The sequence below is a fragment of the Megascapheus bottae genome, chromosome 18 (assembly GCF_031878675.1).
Source record: "Megascapheus bottae isolate mThoBot1 chromosome 18, mThoBot2.hap1, whole genome shotgun sequence".
Lineage (NCBI taxonomy): Eukaryota > Metazoa > Chordata > Mammalia > Rodentia > Geomyidae > Megascapheus > Megascapheus bottae.
Window position 1 is genome coordinate 40,538,845 of NC_143526.1, and position 22,760 is coordinate 40,561,604.

General features: G+C 45.7%; 1 protein-coding gene across 1 annotated transcript in view; it reads left to right on the plus strand.

The window, feature by feature from the left end:
* Positions 1 to 22,760, plus strand: part of Slc9a8 (solute carrier family 9 member A8) — a 49,512-nt gene that overhangs the window by 9,322 nt on the left and 17,430 nt on the right. Inside the window, exons 3-8 of the mRNA XM_090352511.1 lie at positions 2,551 to 2,631; positions 8,964 to 9,022; positions 10,556 to 10,639; positions 14,386 to 14,487; positions 15,514 to 15,548; positions 21,165 to 21,308. Of these exons, the coding sequence (XP_090208637.1) occupies positions 2,551 to 2,631; positions 8,964 to 9,022; positions 10,556 to 10,639; positions 14,386 to 14,487; positions 15,514 to 15,548; positions 21,165 to 21,308 (505 nt within the window). The remainder of the gene's footprint in view (positions 1 to 2,550; positions 2,632 to 8,963; positions 9,023 to 10,555; positions 10,640 to 14,385; positions 14,488 to 15,513; positions 15,549 to 21,164; positions 21,309 to 22,760) is intronic.

Sequence of the window (22,760 nt, forward strand, 5' to 3'; positions counted from 1 at the left end):
CAGTTCTGGCTTTTTACTATGTATGTGGTACCGAGGAATTGAACCCAGGTCTTAGCATATGCTAGGCAAGCACTCTACCACTAGGCCAAACGCGCCCCCCCCCCCCCCCCCCCCCGCTGGCTTTGAACCTTGATCTCAGCCTCCCAAGTAGCTAGGATTACAGGCGAGAGCTACATCTCAGCCTCCTGAGTAGCTAGGTTACAGGTGTGAGCTACCATGCCTGGTCTGCTAATAAACTTTTAAAGTTAATTTTTGTTGTTGTTGCTTTTAAGTCTGAGACCAGGACTCAAACTCAGTATTTGACACTTTTGCACACTGGCTAGCATTCTACCAACTGAGCCACACCTCCAACCCCAAAGTTAATTGTGTTTAATCCAGTTGTTACAAAGAGCAGAATGGGCCTTCTTCCTTGAGTCTAGTCTGCCTGCACGCAGTGCTCTTGTGCGCATGTGCATGCAGGCAGGCACACATATGTGCTCTTCTGCTGCTGCTGCAGTGGGCACATGCATTAGTCATGAGCTCTGGGTTTTCCCAGTGTTCTGGGACTTGATTTGGGCTCCTAGTGTTTAATGGGGGATTTTCTATCTAGATAAATATTTTTTTTTTCCAGTCCTGGGCTTGAACTCAGGGCCCGAGCACTGTCCTTGAACTTTCTCAAGGCTAGAGCTCTACCACTTGAGCCTCAGCACCACTTCTGGCTTTTTTCTATGTATGTGGTACTGAGGAATCGAACCCGGGTCTTTGTGCATGCTAGGCAAGCACTTTAACCACTAGGCCAAACTCCCGGCCCTATTTATTATTTTTTTAAATATTTATATTGAAAGAACACAGATTGATGATTTCAAACGGGACATAAAGGGGATGAGTGTTTGTTTTTTCTCCTGGCCAACTGATGCTGTCCAGTGGGACTGAAGAAATCCAGTTGCTCAGTGAAGGCTCTGAGGGTGATCCAGTGACAGTGGTGCCAAGTGTTTACCCTTAATGTAATAGTGTGATTAATGAGGTGTAATCAAGATACCTACAGGTGCCCAAGGAGAGAAGGAGGCTAAAATAATAATATTAGTGCCACAAGACTACCCTTGCAACTATTTAGGTGAAAGTAAGCTTTTTGGTTCCGAAATACTTCTTTCTTTCAAATGCATTTATAGTCTCATTTTCCATGAGTGAACCCCTGGGCTTTGTGTGGAATCAGACATCATTCCTACCTTGAGGCTGAAGAGACCAGCCCCTACCAGGTGGGGATGTGCCTTGTGGGGGTTCAGAACTAGTGCAGGACAGGGCGTAGCTGACCTCAGCAGCCTCATCCTTAAGACTTGCTGTTTTCAAATCCAAGCCAAGAGAATCCAGCTGTCACCATATCAGAGGCCTGCAGGTTAATGGGGCAGCCATTGGAATGAGGGTATTCAGTGCCAGCTATAGCCAGTGCAGAGGCAAGAGTTTGATTTTTTTGTCCCTGAAGTATTTCTTCCTGTTTATGAAGCACCTTTACTTCCTTCTGTGTTAAAAGAAAGCTAGTAGGGGCCAGGAGTTTGTCCTAGTGGTAGAGTGCTTGCCTAACATGCACAAAGACCCAGGTTCGATTCCTTAGTACCACATACTTAGAAAAAGCTGGAAGTGGTTCTGAGGCTCAAGTGGTAGAGCTCTAGCCTTGAGAAAAATCCAAGGACAGTGCTCAGGCCCTGAGCTTAAGCTCAGGACTGGCAAAAGAAAAAAAAAAGAAAAAAAAGAAAGAAAAAAAGAAAGCTAGTCACCTGGTGCCAAAATTTTGTCTACATAATCCATTGTAGTAATATATATGTAAGTGATTTCACTTACTTCCTCTGTAATTATTGCAGAAAGGTATGACCACATCTCAATCAGGAAAATGTGAATAATTTTACATGGCTATTCAAAATTTTTCAGGGCTGGGAGTGTGGCCTACTGGTAGAGTGCTTGCTTAGCACGTATGAAGCCCTGGGTTTGATTCCTCCATATCTCATACACATAAAAGGCTGGAAGTGATACTGTGGCTCAAGTGGTAGGGTTCTAGCCTTGAGGAAAGCCCAAGGACAGTGTTCAGGTCCTGAGTTTAAGCCCCAGAGCTGGCAAAAAAAAAAAAAAAATTCAGCTTCATAAAAATTTAATTACTGGGCTGGGAGTTTGGCCTAGTGGTTAAAGTGCTTCCCTAGCATGCACGAAGACCCGGGTTCAATTCCTTGGTACCACATACATAGAAAAAAGCCAGAAGTGGTGCTGAGGCTCAAGTGGTAGAGCTCTAGCCTTGAGAAAGTCCAAGGACAGTGCTCAGGCCCTGAGCTCAAGCCCAGGACTGGCAAAAAAAAAAAAAATTTAATTACTAAAAAGCGAAATAGATCAGGGACACAGAAATACAGAGAAATGCAGGTAAGTATGCATGTCTCTAGGTTAAGAAGTGAGACAGCAGAGAAAAGCTGACATTCACTGTGTTGCTGGCCCTGGCCTCATCCTGGAGGCCCAGTTGTACATACACCACTGTATTGCATGTTGTTGTTCTGAATCAGCATTGAAGCTGCATCTTACGTTTCCCCACAGCCATCTGCATCACCTTGGTGCACTTGCTGATACGGTACAGGCTGCACTTCCTACCTGAGAGCGTTGCCGTTGTTTCTCTAGGTAAGTGCTATGCCAGCCACCAGATGTGAGTGCAGCCTTGATGTTGGAGCCACAACCCACGTGGCTACCTCAACGCTGTTCAACCCAGCGGAGGCTGCCATGTGCAGATGTTAGGGTTCCATTATACAGCTGAGTACCCTGGGGCTTGGAGAAAGGGCTCTGCTAACACCTAACTCACGCCTCTAGCCCTTTTCTTTTTTCTTCTTTTTTTCTCTTTCTTTTTCTTTTCGGTGGGTCATAGGGCTTGAAGTCTGGGTCTGGGTGCTTGCTGGCCCTGAGCGCTTTAGCTCAAGGCTACGGCCCTACCCCTGAGCCAAGGTCCACTTCCCATTTTCTTGAGCTTAATTGGAGATAAGAGTCTCTGGTCCTTGACTTGTTTTGCTATGGCTTTGAATCTTGATCCTCAGATCTCAGCCTCCTGAGTAGCTAAGATTACAGGCGTGAGCCACAGCCCGGCTTTTGTTTTGTTTTTGTTTTATCTTGGGCCTTGAACTCAGGGCCTGAGCACTCACTGTGCCTGAGTTTTCTGCTCAACTCTAGAATTCTGTCACTTGAGCTATAGGGTCATTTCTCGTTTTCTGGTGGCTGATTAGAGACGAGTCTCGTGGCCCTTCCTGCCTGGGCTGGCTTCAGACCAGATCTCAGATCTCAGCCTCCTGCGTAGCTGGGATTTCAGATGTTATCCACCAGCACGGATGGAAGGAGGAACTTTAAGTTTTATTAAGCTTAAAGCGAGGGAAGGGGTGGGGGAAGGAAAATGGGTATAAAAAAAATTAAATAAACTTAAAGCTAAAATGTGATTAGAAATGCTTAGGCATGAGCAGTGGCTCATGCCTGTAATCCTAGCTACTCAGGAGACTGAGATCTGAGTTTTGTGGTTCAAAGCCAGACAGGGCACTAAAGACTATGTGAGTCTTAATATCCAGTTAATCACTAGGAAACAGGAAGTGGGGTTGTGACTCAAGTGGCAGAGCACTAGCCTGGGCTGAAAAGCTCAGTGACAACGCCCAGGCCCAGGAATAGGGCAGTAGCCTTGAGTTGAAGAGCTCAGGGAGAGTGCCCAGGCCCAGAGTTCAAGCCCTATGACCCACCCAAAATAGCAACAACAAATGCTTAGACCTAGTGATACTGTTACTAAGGTCCTCTAAGGCTTTTGTCAGTTTCTCATAACATAGCTACTTATACTAGATTCCACTGGCCTACTGATAGTTTTTTTATTGTAATTAGTAAAAGGGTTACATGATATTTGCCAGATAGAAGGTGCATTAATTCACATACATTGATACCCTTTCACATGTCTTGGTACCCATTACCCTCCCCCCCACACCCCACACCCGTCTTGGTTTTCCCCCCTTCCCTATCAAATTTCAAATAACCAAATACAAATAAATTCAATATATCAGATAACAGAGTGAAATACTGTAACAATATGAGATAACCAAGGGACAGCAAAGGAGATGAGAGACAACATAGTACATTAAGGACAACAATCATTCGTTATATGGCTTTTGTTTCAATATCCTGGAGATCCTTTCAATTAGCTTCATACTATATTGGCCTACTGATATTTAATTTTTTTTTTTTTGCCAGTCCTGGGGCTTGAACTCAGGACCTAGGTAGTATCCTTGAGCTTTCTCAAGGCTAGCACTCTACTAGTTGAGCCACAGGAAGTAGAAACTTCCTATTTTCTTTGTGTATCTGGTACTGAGAAATAGAACCCAGGGCTTTGTTCATTTTAGGCAGCACTCTACCAGTAGGCCACACTCCTGGCCCCTGACAATTTTCTTATCTGCACTGATGCTTTCTCAGTTAGTTTGCTTCACTCTGTAGTCTTGGTTTATGGAGTAATTCTTTCAGGGTACAGCTGTGTTTTAGGAGGATCTTGGAAGAGAACATTGAGACCCTATTGACCAACATTGCCCTCCCCATCAGCCTTGCTTACCAGCTGCAGACTCCTGTGTTTTCCCTGGACCTTACCGCAGTTTAGTTTGTGTCTATGAGCTTTCACGCTGCCATCTCGTGTGCCTCTAGGTGATGCTGTATGTCAGGGAAGCGGCATGCAGGTAGCTGAGTACAGAGTAAGAAACTTGCTGATTCTTCAGATTCTAACGACTTTGGCTAACAAGACTCATTCTGGGATGTACAGTAAAGGCTACCACTTGAGCCACAGCACCACTTCCAGCTTTTGTGTGTGTGTGTGTGTGTGTGTGTGTGTGTGTGTGTGTGTGTGTGTTACCAAGGAATTGAACCCAAGTCTTCATGCATGCTAGGCAAGCATTCTACCACTAGGCCAAACTCTTAGCCCTAGTTATTTTTTTTAATTGGGATTTTTGTTGTTGTTGTTGTTGTGGGGCTTGAACTGTGGGCCTTGGCATTGTCCCTGAACTCATCAGCTCAAGGCAACTGCCCTATCCCTTTAGCCATGGCCTTACTTCCCGATTTCTAGAAGTTAATTGGAGATAAGAGTCTCAGGTCCTTGTGTGCCTGGGCTGGCTTTGAACCTTGATCCTCAGATCTCAGCCTCCTGAGTAGCTAGGATTACAAGTGTAAGCCACTGTGCCCGGCTTTAAGTGGGAATTTTATGCCCAGGCTAACTTGAATCTTTCTATGTATACTTCCTGAAAACTGAAATGACACATGCATGACCATACCCAGCTTTTTATTGGTTGAGATGGGATCTCATGAGCCACAGACCTTCCTATCTTTACTTCTGAACATCTCAGATTACAAGAATTAGCCACTACCCCTACTTCAGTTACAGCTGATGTTTATTATAAGGCTTATAATCTGGTTAGGAAATATCTTGCTCTCTGTCTAGAATGTTCAGGTTTCTGAGACTCATGACACCACTGCTCATTTATCCTGGGCAAGCAGTGGATATCATAGGCTACTAGTGTCGTGGCATCCCAGAGCACTCAAGAAAGAAGGGCTCCACCCAGGCAACTCTGGTCCCTGCCAACAGAGGCATTCTACTCCTTTTCCCATGATTGATTTAGAGGGGTAGAGGCAGAGGGAAAAGCCATTTGCATCAGGAGCACCAAGGGCACGTGTCCCCTGGTGATGGGAATCTAATAGAAGTGAGAAAATTCTCCTTCTGTTGATGCTGGCCATGTGAGAATGTGTCTGGAATACCTATAGTCATCTTGCAAAGATGGCGCAAAGATGCAAGCTAGATACTGCCAGGGGCTGAGTTGGAACCAGATTCTTTTTTCTTTTTTTTAAAGTTTTTAATTTTGTAGGTCATAGGGCTTGAACTGGGCCTGGGTACTGTCCTTGAGCTCTTCAGCTCAAGGCTACTGCCCTATTCCTGGAGCTACAGCCCCATTTCACATTTCCTAGTGATTAATTAGAGATAAGAGTCTCACTGTCTTTAGTGTCCAGGCTAGCTTTGAACTGTGATCCTCAGATCTCAGCCTCCTGAGTAAGTAGCTAGGATTACAGGAGTGAGCCACCACACCTGGCTTTTTTTTTTTTTTTTTTTTTTGCTGCCAGTCCTTAGGCTTGAACTCAGGGCCTGAGCACTGTCCTTGGTCTTTCTGTAGTCTAGCACTCTGCCACTTGAGCCACAGCACCATTTCTGGCTTTTTCTATGTATGTTGTAGTGAGGAGTAGAGCCCAGGTCTTTGTGTATGCTAGGCTTGCAATCTACTACTAGACCAAACTCCTGGCCCCTAAGAAAATAAATTTCTAAAACTGAAAAAGAAAACAATAAATACCAGGCAGCATGGACCTGATCAGCCAGCAAGGGAGGGAGTGACTGGGTGTTGAGACGCTCCTTGGCTCCTTTGGATACGTGAGGTATATATAATCAGGTAGCAGTCCTGGCAAAGTGTGACCTGGTTGATTTCTAGCTCAGTTCTGTTCTAGTTTTGCTGATATTACCATCAGTTCTGTCATTCCTAGTGTCCAGTGACTGCAGGAGAGGGAGGCAGAGAGGAACCAGTGGTGTAAGGGATTTATCTTGCTTTCAGTTAACTTATGGGGCAATGAGAGATCAGAACTTTTATTTGATTGGTCCAGAACTACCATGAGTTCTGACAATGGCTCACAGAGTCCCGGAAAGCATTGACAGTGGCTGTATGTGACTAACCGTGACCTGATCCCCCCACCCCCCAACTCCTGGTCTTAGCTGTTCCTCCCTATGGGAGTCATGGATGGTATACTTTGGTGTCAGCCTTGCCCGTGACCTCCTTTTCCCTGGTCTATAGGGACCTGTGCTGCTGTAGAGCTGCCTCATGACCAAAATCTATAGCAAGCAATGAATTTAAAGCAACAGTAATCTAACAAAGACAAGGCCAGGAACAGATGAATTCACTGTGAAATTCTATCAGCCCTTTAAAGAAGAGATAATACCAACATTCCTCTCTTTTGTGAAATAGAAATAGAAGGAACACTCCCAAACTCACTCTATAAAGCAAGTATTATATTAATCTCCAAACTAGTAATACAATAAAAAAGAAAATTTTGACCAGTCTCCCTGATAAACATTGATGCCAGTCTGTTTGATGAACATAGAGTGCCAGCCTTGAGTGAAAAAGTCAAGCCAAGGGCCGGGAGTTTGGCCTAGTGGTTAAAGTGCTTGCCTAGCATGCACAAAGACCCGGGCTCGATTCCTGGTACCACATACATAGAAAAAAGCCAGAAGTGGTGCTGAGGCTCAAGTGGTAGAGCTCTAGCCTTGAGAAAACCCAAGGACAGTGCTCAGGCCCTGAGCTCAAGCCCAGGACTGGCCAAAAAAAAAAAAAAAAAAGAAAAAGTCAAGCCAAGATTGTGAGATCCAGTTCCAAACTCCAGCACGTACAAAAAGAAAAAAATCATATGCCATGACCCAATTGGTTTCATCCCAGAGATGCAAGGAGGTTCAGGATACATAAATCAATAGATATAATGCACTACATAAACAGGACCAAGAACAGATGTCACATGATAATTACAATTGATATAGAAAATGCCTTTGGCAGAATTCAATGTCTGTTTATGATAAATGCTCTTAACAGACTAGGAATGTAAGGCATATGTCTAAACTTAATTAAACTGGATATAACAAACTAATAGCCAAACTAGACTGGCCCAGAACTCTGTGAACCCCCTGACCTGGTTTTCCCACATAGCTGGAATGACAGACATGTACTACAGTGCCCAGCTATTGGTTGAGAAGTGGCCCCCAGTATGCCTCAGCTGACCTGGAATCTTGGTCCTCTTAGGTTTTATCTCTAAAAATTTAACAAAGATCCTGAGGAAGTGATCATGGGTATTTTGGGAATTTTTAAAATTTGTCCTGTTTTTTTTTAATATATTTTTTATTGTAATTAATAGAAGGGTTACATGATATTTGCCAGATGAATGGTGCATTAATTCCCACACATTGATACCCTTTGTTTTTTTTTTTTGTTTGAGATAGGGTCTCTCTTGTGGGATTATAGCATGTGCTACCATGCTTGGCTTTGGAGTTTTTTTGTTTTTAAATTTTGGTAACTTAGCAATAAGCAGTAGAGGATTAATCTGGCTTGTAAGTTTCTACCATTAAACATTAAAAGTGAGTGGATTTAGAAAAAAATCACAGGAAGAAGCACATCTTCCAGTCCAGGCCAAATGTCCTTATAAAACTATTCTTCCTTCTCTTCTCCATACCTCCACCCCCATCACCGTTTCCCCAAATTCTGTATTTTGTTAGAGTGTTTGCCTGAGAGGCAGTTGAGAAACTTGGTGACTCCTAAAACTTTATACCAATTCTCTTTCATTTTTTCAGCCATAAAACTCACAGAACTGGGGGCCAAGAGTTTGGATTAGCGGTGGAATGCTGGCCTAGCATGCACTAAGACCTGGGTTCGATTCCTTGGTACCACATACATAGAAAAAAAAAAAGCCAGTAGTAGTGCTGTGGCTCAAGTGGGTAGAGCTCTAGTCTTGAGAAAGCCCAAGGACAGTGCTCAGGGCCTGAGTTCAAGCCCTAGGAATGGCAAAATAAAACAAAACTCGCAGAACTACATGAAGTCCATTGAGATACAAGGAGTAGAATAAGCTAGAGTAATCTTTTTTTTTCTTTTGTCAGTCATGGGGCTTGAACTCTGAGCCTGGGCGCTGGCACTGAGCTCTTCAGCTCAAAGTTACCAGCCTATCCCTTGAGCCACAGCCCTCCTTCCCATTTTCTAGAGGTTAACTAGAGATAGGAGTCTCAAGGACTTTAGTGCCTGGGTTGGCTTTCAACCGCAGTCCTCGGATCTCAGCCTCCTGAGTAGGTAGGCTTACAGATGTGAGCCACCTTGCTCAGCATGCTAGAGTAATCTTTGTTATATCTTAATTTATGTTGATCATTCTGTTGTCTCTTCTAGGTATTCTGATGGGAGCAGTGATAAAAATAATAGAATTTAAAAAACTGGCAAATTGGAAGGTAAGCTTGTTAACCTGTTTGTTTTGTAGTGCAGTCACAGCTTGTGGTTGTAGTTAGTTTCTTTTTCTTTTCTTCCCCCCCCCCCCCCCCCCCCGGGGCTTGAACTCAGGGCCTAGTCACTGTCCTTGGACTTTCTCATGACTAGTGCTCTACTACTTGAGCCACAGCACCATTTCTGGCTTTTTCTGGGTATGTGGTACCAAGGAATTGAACCCAAGGTTTTGTGCATGCTAAGCAAGCACTCTGCTGGTAGGCCACACTCCCAGCCCTTGTAGTTAGTTTCCTTAACAATCAGTGTTATGCTGGCTTCTTACCTCATTACTTGACTATCTGTGCCAGTACCCTCTTAGGGTGTTTGGGGGCTTTTGTTTTGTTATTGCCTGAGTTATTACCAGAGGAAGCCTTGTGGCCTGTTTGCTTGGCTAACATTCTACCCCATGAGCTATCTTCAAATTGTGATCCTCTGAATCTCAGTCTCCCAAGTTGGTAATTATAGGTGTGAGCCACCGGCGTGTGTGTGTGTGTGTGTGTGTGTATTATATGATGGTAACATGTAGATAGATAGAGAGAGAGAGAGAGAGAGAGAGAGAGAGAGAGAGCGCGAGAGGGAGAGATTTGATACTAGGGTTTAAGCTGGGCGCAACTTAGTTGATGTGATCTTGCCTCCATGAAAGGTAAAATCCTACAACTTCAAAGAACTAATTTCTTTTCCTCCTTCCTTCTTTCTTTCTTTCTTTCCTAGTACTGGGCCTTGAACTCAGGGCCTGAGCACGGTCCTTGAGCTTTCTCAAAGCTAGTATTCTACCACTTGAGCCACAGTACCACTTCTGGCTTTTTCTATGTGGAACCCAGGGCTTCATGCATGCTAGGCCAGCACTCTTACCACTAAACCACACTCCTGGCCCCCAGAACTAATTTCTTTTCTTTTTTTTTTTTTTTTTGCCAGTCCTGGGCTTGAGCTCAGGGCCTGAGCACTGTCCTTGGACTTTCTCAAGGCTAGAGCTCTACCACTTGAGCCTCAGCACCACTTCCGGCTTTTTTCTATGTATGTGGTACCGAGGAATCGAACCCGGGTCTTCATGCATGCTAGGCAAGCACTTTAACCACTAGGCCAAACTACTGGCCCCCCACAGAACTAATTTCTATGCTAGTTTCCTGCTGAGGTTTCCAGTGGCCCCAGACTGGGGCAGGGGGCTGGGTTACGCAACAGAGAGCTTAGGTTTTACAACTTGCAAAGAATCTGAACAGTGGTCCAGTCCACCCCACTAGGCCCATTTCTTCTCATGGAGCCCCATCTGAACCATGAACTTATTTTAATACTTGAGATATTTTCAGAAGTTATAATTTACTTCTATTTCAACCCTTCTTTATGGTAATAGCTGAACGTACACAAAAAACGCCAGAAGTGGTACTGTGGCTCAAGTGGTAGAGCTCTAGTCTTGAGAAAGCCCAAACACAGTGCCCAGTCCCTGAGTTCAAGCCCCAGAACTGGAAAAAAAATCTATGCTAAGAATGTGCACTTTTTATTTTTAGGAGGAAGAAATGTTCCGTCCAAACATGTTTTTTCTCCTTTTGCTTCCACCTATCATCTTTGAGTCTGGGTACTCCTTACATAAGGTAAGATTCAAGTCTGGATGGTTTCTCTTCTGTCTACACAGTATTTTTTTTTTTTTTTTGCTAGTCCTGAGGCTTGAACTCAGGGCCTGGCACTGTCCTTGGGCTTTCTCAAGGCTAGTGCTCTACCACTGGAGCCACAGCACCACTTCTGGCATTTTCTATGCATGTGTTACCAAGGAATGGAACTGACGGCTTCATGCATGCTAGGCAAGTGTTCTACCACTAGGCCGTGCTCCTGGCCTCTGTCTACATAGTATAAACCTTAAGAATTAGGTGTTCATTTAGTTCTGGTGGCTCTGGGCCTTGGAGCTTTTGGAGAGCACAGACATAATTGGTTAATGATCTGTTCCGGTGGTGTCAGGTGGTTTGACCTATTGAACCTGCATGTCCATTGAAGTGTGCTATACCAGGGAAGGTGGCCAAAATGGTTTTAAATGGCACGTGGACCCGGACCAAGGTTATGACATACTAAGAGAACAGACTGTATCCTGCAGCCACGGGGATACGTGCATGTCCCTGATGCATATGCTTTTCTCAGTTCACCTTGGGAGGCCTCTCTTCCTTCTTTGTCTCTCCCCTCAGTGCCCTATTCCGGGCTTCAACTTGCAGTGATATTCCCCATTATCCCTAGACTCTCTCTGGCCCTGGCTTTACGAGGCAGGGTCCCATCCTTTCCTAATCGTCCAGCTCTTCTGGCCCATCTACCTCGTCCCACAGTTGGTCTGCCTTGTTTCTGTTTTGTGGCTGGAGGACTGGCCAGCAGTACCACAGGCTCTACTTTGTCCTGGTCGTGCTGCCTGCTGCCTTCTGACCTCTAGCCCCCATGTCACATTTCCTGCTAAGGCCAATGCTGTTCCTTTCTTTTTCTTTTCTCCCTCTCCCTCTCCCTCTCCCTCTCCCCCTCCCCCTCTTCCTCCCCCTCCCCTTCTCCCTCTCCCTCCCTCTGTCTCTCTCTCTCTCTCTTTCTTTCTTTGGGCTCTCTTTGGGCTTGAATTCTGGGCCTGGGCGTTGTCCCTCAGCTCTTCAGTTGAAGGCTACCACCCTACCTTTGAGCCACAGCCCAACTTCTCACTTTTTAGTGATTAATTGGAGATGACAGTCTCACATTCTTTAGTACCAGGGCTGGCTTTGAACCTTGATTGTCAGATCTCAGCCTCCTGAGTAGCTAGGATGACAGGTGTGAGTCACCATGCCCAGCTCAGTTTACAGTATTAATCCGGCAGGTATTTTGTGAATGTGATCTTTAAAAATTGAGAGGTTTGAAGGACTAGGTAGAACAACCATTGGAGAGGAAGAGCTTGGACTTTGGAGCCCAGGAAATGCAGTTCTGATGAAATGCTGACCCCTCTAGGCGCTCTGTAGAAAACAAAATTAAAAAGTAGACCACACCCTGGTGCTTGCTAGTGAGCCATGCCTGTGATCCTAGCGACTCAGAAAGCTGAGATCTGAGGATAGCCCTTAAAGCCGCCTTGGAGTAGAGTCATTGACAACCACCGGAATTAGCAGAAGTGGAGCTGTGGCTCAAAGTGGTAGAGTACTAAGTAACCTTCAGCACAGGGCTCAGGGACAGCACCCAGGCCCTTAGTTTAAGGACTGGCATCAGCACAAAAAAAAGAAAGTCCAAAACCCATTTTCTAATTTTGGTTTGAGATTTACCCTAGATGAAAAGAATGCGGGCCAAGTACTACCTGCCACACTAAAATAAATGGAATGTTACTATCTAGTACATTTTATTACTAGGGGTAATAGTAATATCTTATTCAATTTAAGAGTTAAACTTGCCAGTGGAATTTTGGTAAAAACATGCAAATCAGATTGTTACCTTTCTTTTTCCTTTTCTTTTTTGCTAGTCCTAGCGCTTGACATTGTCCTTGAGTTTCATTTGCGTAAGGCTAGTGCTCTACCACTTTGAGCCACAGCACCACTTCCAGTTTTCTGGCGGTTAATTGGTCATGAGTCCCATGGACATTACTGGGCTGACTTTGAACCATGATCCTCAGATCTCAACCTCCTGAATAGCTGGGATTACAGGCGTGAGCTACTAATGCCTGGATAGCTTGTTAATTTTCTACCTAAAATATAATAAAATTTTCAGTCCTATTTGTTTGTTTGTTTACTTATTTATGTCCTGAGTATTGAACTCTAGGCACTGTTCCTGAGGGTTTTTTTTTTTCTCAAGGCTAGTGCTTTTAGGCCACTTGAGCCAAAGTGCCACTTTCAGCTTTTTCTGAGTAGGCCATTGGAGATAAGGGTCTTCTTGCAGACTTTCCTGCTTGGCCTGGCTTGGAACTGGGATCCTCAGATCTCAGCCTCCTGAGTAGCTAGATTACAGGTTTGAGTCACTGGCACCTAGCTTTCCATTTTTTTTTAGTGAGTTATATCCATTCAAAGGAAAGGTTAAAAAAGGTACATTTTGTGTATGCATATGTGTATTGGGGCTTGAATTCAAAGCCTCGTTTTTGTTTTGTTTTGTTTTGTTGTGGGTCATGTGGCTTGAACTCTAGGCTTGGGCACTGTCCTTGGACACTTTTTGCTCAAGGCTAGTAGTGCTCTGCCACTTGAGCTAAAGCGCCATACTTCTGGATTTTTGTGTATGTGGTACCAAGGAATTGAACCCAGGGTTTAATGCATACTAGGCGAGCATTCTACCACTAGGCTATGTTCCCGGCCCCTGATGGTGGTTTCTCAGTGAATCCTGTCGAGATTCTAACAGGCCTATTTCCTTCATTCTGTGGAAGCTTGTAAGGTGTTTCTATGCTATTTTGATGATGATAATGTTTGAAAAAGATAGGATTAGCGACCTGGACAGCAGGAAGGAAAGATTGTCTTGATGTAGCCACAATGTTAAGGTTCCTTATGGTAACACATCTTTTCTTAACTAAATGAAGAAGTGTAATTGTACAGATTTTGGACCTTGATCGGCTGTGAAGCCCAGTGGATTCCTGCAGCAGCTGTGTATTGGGCATCTTCCACTGGACATTGTATCAGTGACTGCTATTCAAAAGCTGAGCCTTTCCCTCACAGCAGAGACAGAGTTGGTCCATCTAGTTCCAGAGGTATATGGAGAAATGCAGCTGGGCATTGAGAGCAGTGCAGAACTCAGCCTGGAGTGGGCTGCTCAGGGACCAGGACCAGGAAGAGTGATGGACACTCTCCATACATGTGCTTATGTGACTGCAACTCAGTGAGGACAGGAGAGCCAGGTGCCAGAGGAGCTCAAAGGCTTCTTGGGTCTAGTCAGGGTTAGGATTTACCTGCATTCTTAAGTATAAGTGGCAGTCTTGGACACATTAGAGAAAGGAAGGCTTGGCTAGAAACACTTGGGAAGGGTATGGAAGAGCAAGGATGGGAGGGAAGCAGGGAATGGAGTGGCAGTGACACTGCTGCAGGTGTGGATAGAGGAGCAACCAGCATCCAGCCTCAACCCAGGGAGGTGGTGGTGCCTTTGCCCTTTTTTTTTTTTTTTTTTTTTTTTCCAGTCCTGGCTTGGATTCAGAGTCTGAGCACTGTTCTTGGACTTTTTCAAGGCTAGAGCTCTACCACTTGAGTTACAGCACCACTTCCAGCTTTTTCTATGTATGTGGTACCAAGGACCCAAACCCTGGTTTTTATGCATGCTAGGCAAGCACTCTACCACTATTCCAAACTCCTGGCCCGCCTTTGCACTTTTGTGAGACACTAACCATGCCTTTTCTGACTAGGCCAGCTTTTCTAACTATTTCTTTGTTATCTGCTCTTTCAAACAGGGTAACTTCTTTCAAAATATTGGTTCCATCACCCTGTTTGCTGTTTTTGGTACGGCGATCTCTGCTTTTGTAGTAGGTGGAGGAATTTATTTTCTGGGTCAGGTAAGGAAAACCTCTTTGAAAGACATTGGAGTTCTTGTGTAGTATGATCTGGTGGGTAGGGGGTAGCTGGGCTGTCTTGGAGTAGGTGCCCTCTTGGAATGAAAGCTCTTCTCATTGTTTCCCATAGTGTGGTAGAAGGGTATGAGATTGTTCTAGGTGTCCCAAGAACTGTGCTGTTGGGAATTGAGTGATATTTTTTTTTCTCGTTATTTCCCCAAATATATGTTTCTATCTGCAAACCAGTACTTAGAGCACCTAAAACCAAGTCAGAGATGTAATGTCAGAGCTGTAAACCATCTCTGGTGTTGGACAGACTGAATCAGGCTTGAAAGATGTTCTTTAATAAAACGAAGGTTTTCCATGGAAGATGATTCTGAATCTGGTCGCTCAGTTCTCAGCTGTCCAATGCAGAATTCATAGCTCTGGATTTTCCACCTTTGGAAATCATTTTGCAATGGCACGTTGGATGCTGAGCATTTTACTGTGAGTTTATTTGCATTAGCTTGGGCTGAACACCAAAGAAGGTAGTGTTTAGATTTGCGTTCTGCATGCCCCTGCAAGCCCACTTCTTTTCCCGTGAGTTCAGTTGCAGGAAGTTGGCCTCGGCTGTGCTGAAGGCCAGGCTGAGGTCAGATACCCAGTGGTGAGCAGATAGCTCTTAGTTTGGTGGCCATGTTGTTTTGATGGCCAGCCATTCCAGCTGGCATTCACCTCCCTGCTGCCTCCATGGCTCCAGGATAGGTCTGCTGTGCAACTTTCTTCAGTGCTCAACTTCTAGCATCAAAGGGAGGTGCACTGGAGAGAAGGAAGCTGCAGCATCAGCCTTCTGTTCCATACCTGGGCTGCTTGGTGATTCCATGCACCTCTCACTAGAATGTATGAGTTTTCTTTAGTTTTCCAGTTTGGGGATTGAAGATTAATGTCCTTATTAGTTGTTAATAAAGTACTAATGGACAATTTAATCTTCTTGACTGTTCTCCAGGGTATTTTTTTTGTGTCTGTGTGTTTGTGTGTTTTATTTTACAGGCTGATGTAATCTCTAAACTCAACATGACAGACAGGTAAATCCTTCATACTGTAACCCTTGCAACTGCTGTTTAGGCTGGGATGTTTTCCTCACATTGCTTCCTGGATGTGGCTTTTCCTTTGAAGGGAATCAAATTCTTTTGGCCAGTATGGAAGCCCCTAGTTAGAGCATGGCTGATTGAAATTATTGTTTGTTTAACAACTCCTCACCCATGTATACACAACACTTACACTGCACTACAGTCCTTTGATTATTGCTGAGACTTGGCCTCAACTGATCCTACTGCCTTCTCTATAACCACTATGGAAGGTGGGCTTCTTACTGGTGGGGTAGGAGGTAAAGAGAAGTGGGATGGTTCACTCTAGCTCTGGGGTGGGTGTGTGGGGAGGGGAGAGGTAGTAGATAGCTTCCAGACCTGACAGGCCCCTGTGAACATTGACAGTCAGATGCCCTCTAGGATTTAGTCCAGCAGTTTTCTTAATTGTCTTAGCAAGAAGCATGCTAGGCAGCTGTGGATCTAGATGCTGGCTCTAGGTCTGAAAACAGCCCCAGGCCAAGTGTGCCCTCCCTAATTTTGTATCACCTTGCTGGTCTTCCTGTGTCTATCCTCAGCTCCTGCTGTGATTGTGTGGTATGGCTGGGTGTTCCTTCTCTGTCCTACATGTGGGGTAGCCAGGGCTTTAGTCTTATTTCTCTTGTCTGGTACTGGGGTTTGAACTTAGTGCCTTTTGCTTGCTCCACTTGCTCGCTTGGCTGGTACTCTTAACACCTGAGCAGGCTTTTTGCTAGTATTTTTGGAATTAGAATCTCAGGGACATCCCAGACTAGCTTCCAAACTACAATCCTCTGGATCTCAGCCTCCTGACTGACTAAGATTTCAGACATGAACCATAAGCATGACAAGGTCTCTCTGTGTAGCCCAGTATGACCTTCTTTCTCTGAACACTTTTTTTTAATTTTTGTGGGTCATGGGGCTTGAACTCTGGGCCTGGGTGCCGTTTCTGAGCTCCTCACCTCAAGGCTACCACCCTACCCCTGGAACCACAGTCCCACTTCCCGTTTTCTAGTGGTTAATTAGAAATAAGAGTCTCATGGTCTTTAGTACCCAGCCTGGCTTTGAACATGATCCACAGATCTCAGCCTCCAGAGTAGCTAGGATTACAGACGTGAGCAACCTCGCCTGGCCCTCCTCTGAACTCTTACTCCCCCAGCGCTTGGATTACAGCATGTACCATCATGTCCTACCAAGAGCTTCAGTCTTCAGCTACAGCATGGCACTTTGGGGCTGAAATCTTAGACTCCTTTTCCTGGGAAATAATTCTTCTGCCAACAAGTTTTATCCCACTCCTACCATACCTGTCCCCATCTTCTGCCTAAGACATGAATTTGAGAGCTGTTTTTGTTGTTGTTGTTTTTGTTAGTCCTGGGCCTTGAGCTCAGAGCCTGAGCACTGTCCTTGGGCTTTTTTTTTTTTCCTCAAGGGTAGTGGTCTGCCACTTGAGCCATAGCACCACTTCTAGCTTTTTTCTATGTATGTGGTACCAAGGAATTGAACCTGGGTCTCTGTGCATGCTAGGCAAGCACTCTACCACTAGGCCAAACTCCCAGCCTAGAAGCTGTTTTTGTTTTTGTTTAAGAAATTGTTTATGTATAAACAAATAGCTAATGTGGCATTACTGTCACGTGGAGCTGGAGACAAAGCAAAATTGGTGCCTCGGATTTGTAGAAATTCTGCAAGTAAAAAGAAATATCTACAGTCTGTCAAAAGTACAGGGCAGTGTTACAGCATTCATACTGAAACCCATTTGAGGGACAGTGGGCTAGGTACTGGATATGTTTTTGTGAAATTGTGCTTGGATGAGAGGGACAGAGGCAGGCAATGTTTCTCTGGCCTTGTACAGATGGACACTTCCTTTCCTCATGGAAGGAGACTGTCCTGTGGGTGGCGACGACTCTAGACTATGCATTCACAGCCTCAGGAAGGCAGAGTCTTGAATAGAAGGAAGATAGGGCTATGGCCTCAGCCCTGTACTACTACGACTGAATGGTGACCATGCCCCTCTAACTGCCACATGGACATGTGGGGGTAGCATTGCTAAATATTTAAACACTAAAAGCGTAGGCCAGGTGCTGGTGGCTCGTGCTTGTAATCCATCCTAGCCACTCAGGAGTTTGAGATCTGAATATCAACATTTGAAGCCAGCACAGGCAGGAAAGTCTGTGATATTCTTTTCTCTCATTAATCATTACAAGAGCCTGAAGAATTCTCAAGATCTCTTCTCAAACCATAACTGGATACAGTGATATGTTGTGTATCTCTCTGCCATCCTAAGCCTTGTGGGAGGCTGAAATTAGGAGGAACAGTTCCAGGCCAACTTGAGCAGTAAGATCTGAGAAAGAGAGACTGTCCCAACAGAAAGAAGCTAGATGTGGTAGCAGCATTCTAGCAGCAGCAGCAACAGCCTAAAGTTAAGTGATTATAGATCAGGGGCCTGCCTGGACAGGAAACCTATCTCTACCTGGAAAAAAAAAAAAAGGGCCGGGAGTTTGGCCTAGTGGTAGAGTGCTTGCTTAGCATGCTTGAAGACCTGGGTATGATTCCTCGGTATCACATACATAGAAAGAAGCCAGAACTGGTGCTGTGGCCCAAGTGGTAGAGCTTTAGCCTTGAGAAAACCCAAGGACAGTGCTCAGGCCCTGAGCTCAAGGCTCAGGACTGGCCAAAAACAAAAACAAAAACAAAAACAAAAAACCACATAGCAAAAGACCAGTACTTGAGGTATGGCTCAGTGATGTGTCATCAGCCTAGCAAGCCCAGAGCCCTCAGTTCGGCCCCCGTACTGCTAAAATAACAACAACAACAAAAAAGTTGATATCAGAGGACTGAAATTTAGAGATGGCTTGGACAGACAAATTTTTGGGAACCAGCAAAAAGCCAGATATGGTTGTATGGTTCAAGTTCACACCCCGGTACTGAAATGAAAGGAAAAAAAAGGAGATTTTTAAATTTTTATTTTCTGTAGGTCATGGGTGTTGTCTCTGAGCTCTTCAACTCAAAGCTACCACGTTACCCCTTGAACCACAGCGCCACTTCCAGTTTTCTGGTGGTTAATTGGAGATCAGAGTCTCACAGACTTTCATGCCAGCCTGGCTTTGAATCTCGATCCTCAGATCTCAGCTTTCTGAGTAGCTAGGATTACAGACATGAGCCATCACACCCCACTTGGAAAGGAAGATTTTTTTCTCTTATTGTCGGTCGTGGAACTTGCACTCTGGGTCTGGCCCTACCCCTTGAGCCACAGCACCACTAGTGGTTATTAGATAGCAAATCTCATGGTCTTTAGTGCCTAGGTTGACTTTGAATTGCAATTCTCAAATCTCAGCTTCCTGAGTAGCTAGGATTATAGGTGTGAGCCACCATGGCCAGTGGAAAGGAAGATTTTAGGTTGAATCTACAGCTTCTGTGCATGTGTGTACCCATGCATGCATGTACTAGTACTGGGGCTTGAACTTGGCCTTATACTCTTGCTTGGCTTTTCCACTCGAGACTGGTGCTCTACCACTTGAGCCATACCTCCAAGTTCAGTGTTTTGCTGATTCATTGACATTAAGAGTCTTAGGAACCTTTCTACCTGGGCTGGCTTTGCCTGAGTAGTTAGTATAACTGATGTGAGCCATCAGTGCCCAGAGACTTTTGGCTTTTTAAAAGACAAGGGGAAGAAGATGGGAAATTGGCAACACTGTCCAGGCCTTTCGAGGACTCAGGAGCTGATATGTCAAGTTCCTCCTGTTCAAAGTCAGAAATGCCCCCTACATACACACACTTAGATTCCTAGAGAGAGCTAACTGTACTTAGGATTTACACTGAAGGTGAGTTTCAGGCAACAAGGTGAAATGAGTCACTGGGCCGAGGGCCATGCAGCCACTCACCTCAGCGGTCACTGTTCACTGTATTGCTTCCAGCACACACCTTCTCCTGTCCTTCCCTCACTCCGTGCATCAGCTCCAGTGCTTGTGGTTCCTGATCTTGCTTCTTGACCACTATACCACTGCAGCTGTGCCAAAGTACTTCACTACTTTCTGTGCTCTCAACCAACACAAGCCAGTTTAAGCAAAAGATCATTTTCTGGTGTGTAGGACGAAGCACCCCCAGGGCGGGAGCTCTGTTGGGACACCTTCAGGGCCCAATGTTGAGCACCTGGTGTCAGCCTCACTCTCACCCCCACAAAGCGGTTCTGATCGCCCAGGCTCTCCTCACCTCACCCTGCCTTGTCTGACCAAGGGCCACCTGTCACTAATGACCTGGCCCTGCATTTCTGATGGTCTTCACTGTCCAAGCTTGGGCCCCAGGCTCACACCCCAATGTGACATCAGTGGTACAAAGTGTGTGAGGTATAGCCCTCAGAGGAAAATTAGCTGGATGTTCCCAAGATCAGAGATAGATGGCTGCTGCCTGGGGAGGGTAGAGGTGGTCTGTGAGACCCCCCACAGCCTACAGCCCACCTCAGCTTCTACCCCACTACCATGTCCTCCCGCATGGTCCCTCATGATGCTCTTGTCTTGTGGGGTTAGGATCAAGGGGAGGAGAAGCCAGCTCTGGTCTGGGTGGCAGTGCAGAAGGCCTCCTAGGAGCACAGAAACCATACAGGACCTCCTATTGCAGGGAGTGGGGGTGGTTTTTCCCTCCCTTTTCTTTCACACTTTCCCCTCCCTCCTGCAAGTGTATTGGCCTGTGTTCTAGGGAGACACCATAGCAAAATACCTCCCTGGAGCTCACGTGCCTCTGGCCACCTCAGGGTGGGCTCTGAGGTATCAGCCTGACATCTGCAGGCTCATGTTAGTCACTCCAGGGAAACTGCTGTGGAAGTCTCAGGCCACATTACTGATCCATATGAGCAGTATGGCTGGCCAGGCAGTTGGTGCTTCCTGCCAGCAGCTCTCCTCTCCTGAGCTGCCCAGTGTGGCAGGACCTGCTTCCTGCCAGGGCAAGGCATAGCCCCTAGCTGGTGATGCCAGTACAGTGCCTGGTCCTGAAGCTCTGTTTGCCGCATGTGGTAGAAGGGCCTTGCCGAACCTTTCTCTGAGATGGAGGCCTGGATACCCATAGACCATGTGGGTTGAAGAAGGATTGAGGTAACTCCTCCAGGCACCCTTCTCCAGGCCCCCTTAGTCAGTGAACATGGAGGCCTTCGGTTTTTGAACTGCTATACCAGCACTAGGGTGGAGGCCTTTGCATGGTCTGGAGCTGGCTTTTGTACTTTCTTAGCAGTTGAATGGAGGTTGGGGTTGGTCTTGAGAAACACCATGTAGCCTGTGGCAGATGGCAGAACAGAGATCAGAACTGGCAGGTTGCAGGCCATTAGTCTGCTTTGACCAAGAAGTCTGGGCAGTGTATGATGTACGTAAGCCAAAGTCTTCCCTCTATTACTGGTCAGAGTAAAGCCTCAGTACTGCTGGAAAACCAGCTAGAACTGCTGTTCTAGGAGCTTCTACTGTCATCCTTTGCTGTCAGTGGAGCACACACCATCTTCTGTTGGAGCTAGCCACAGTACATACCTATGCTGTGTCAAGAGTTATTGAGTGTTTGATTTACCGTCTGGACCAAGTGACATGCCTTACTGCCCCTGCCCTGCCTTTTCTCTGCTTCCAGCTTTGCATTTGGCTCCCTGATATCTGCTGTGGACCCAGTGGCCACCATTGCTATTTTCAATGCACTGCACGTGGACCCTGTGCTCAACATGCTGGTATTTGGAGAAAGCATTCTCAACGACGCAGTCTCCATTGTTCTAACCAAGTAAGTATGAGAGCAAAGGCTCAGGTTTTCCCCCAGGGGCCTGTGTGGTAGATGGCCCCAGCCTCTGGGGGACAAGCTCCCTGCTGCCTTCTCTATCTCTGTCCTAGCAAAAGCAAACCATCTGTGCCATAAGACTCGGTCAGGGTTCAGGGAAAGCTGGATGAGGCAGCGAACTCCTATGATCCTGGCAACAGCAGGAAGCCTAAAAGTAGGCAGATGGAGGCTTACATGCACTGCAGAACAGGAAGCGAGTAACCAGTATAGAACAGGGCAGAAGCGGTGGCTCAGCTTAGCAAATACAAGGCCCCCTAAGTTCAAACTGCAGTACTGCCCCCCCCCCCAAAAAAAGCTTTTTAAAAAGATGAAAAAAAGGGAGAAGTGTTAGCCTAGGGATAGAGTGCTCACCTAGCATGCACAAAGCCCTTGGTTTGATTCTTGGGTACCACATACTCAGAAAAAGCTGGAAGTGGTGCCGTGGCTCAAGAGACAGAGTACTAGTCTTGAGCAAAAAGTGTCCAAGGACAGTGCCTAGGTCCTGAGTTCAAGTCCCAGGACTGGCAAAAAAAAAAAAAAGCTGAAGAAAAGAATTTTTTTTTTAAGTTGATAATGTTTGTTGGGTGTGGTGGCTCACGCCTGTAATCCTAGCTACTCAGGAGGCTGAGATCTGAGGATCAAGATTCAAAGCCAGCCCAGGCACAAAATGACCTGAGACTCTTATCGCCAATTAATCTCTAGAAAACAAGAAGTGGCACTTGGTTCAAGGGTACGGCAGTAGCCTTGAGCTGAAGAGCTCAGGGACGATGTTCAGGCTGAGTTCAAGCCCCATGACCCACTTAAAAAAATGTTTTTCTTAGCTTTAAATTAGTTTTAGTTTTAAGTTGTTATTATGACAAGTTACTCTTACGTTATTTGCTATAGATGCTCTATCTACATGCTGAAGCAGCATGATGGTAAGCTTTGAGGAATAAGACGCATGAGCAGGAGAAACAGCCTGCAGAAAATTGAAGGCATGGCTGAAGTGATAGATGCTTGCTTAATGAGCATAAGGCTCTGAGTTCAAACGATAGTACCACCAAAACAGAAATACACTGAAAAATAATGCTGAAAATTGCCAGGCCAGGAAGAGCCTGAAGTCAGCTTTTGTTTTTCTGGAGTTCAGAAGCACAGGCAAGATCTCAGCCACCTGTGTATGGCACAGTAGCAGAGGCTTGAGCCTGCCTGTCGCTGGCAGGGAAGAGGGTTGGGAGTGGCACTGTGTGCCCACAGGCGGCAGTCTGTGTGGGGACCTGGAGAGTCGTGGCCTTCCACAGCACTTTCCAAGAGACAGCCCTGGTTGTCCCTGCTGGTGGTTTCCTTGGGGGGCCTCAGGGGAATGTATATTCAAGAGAGTCTAAAGATTTGTATGAAGGTAGACATGTTTTTTGCAAAACATGAGCAAGCTATGTTGGAGAC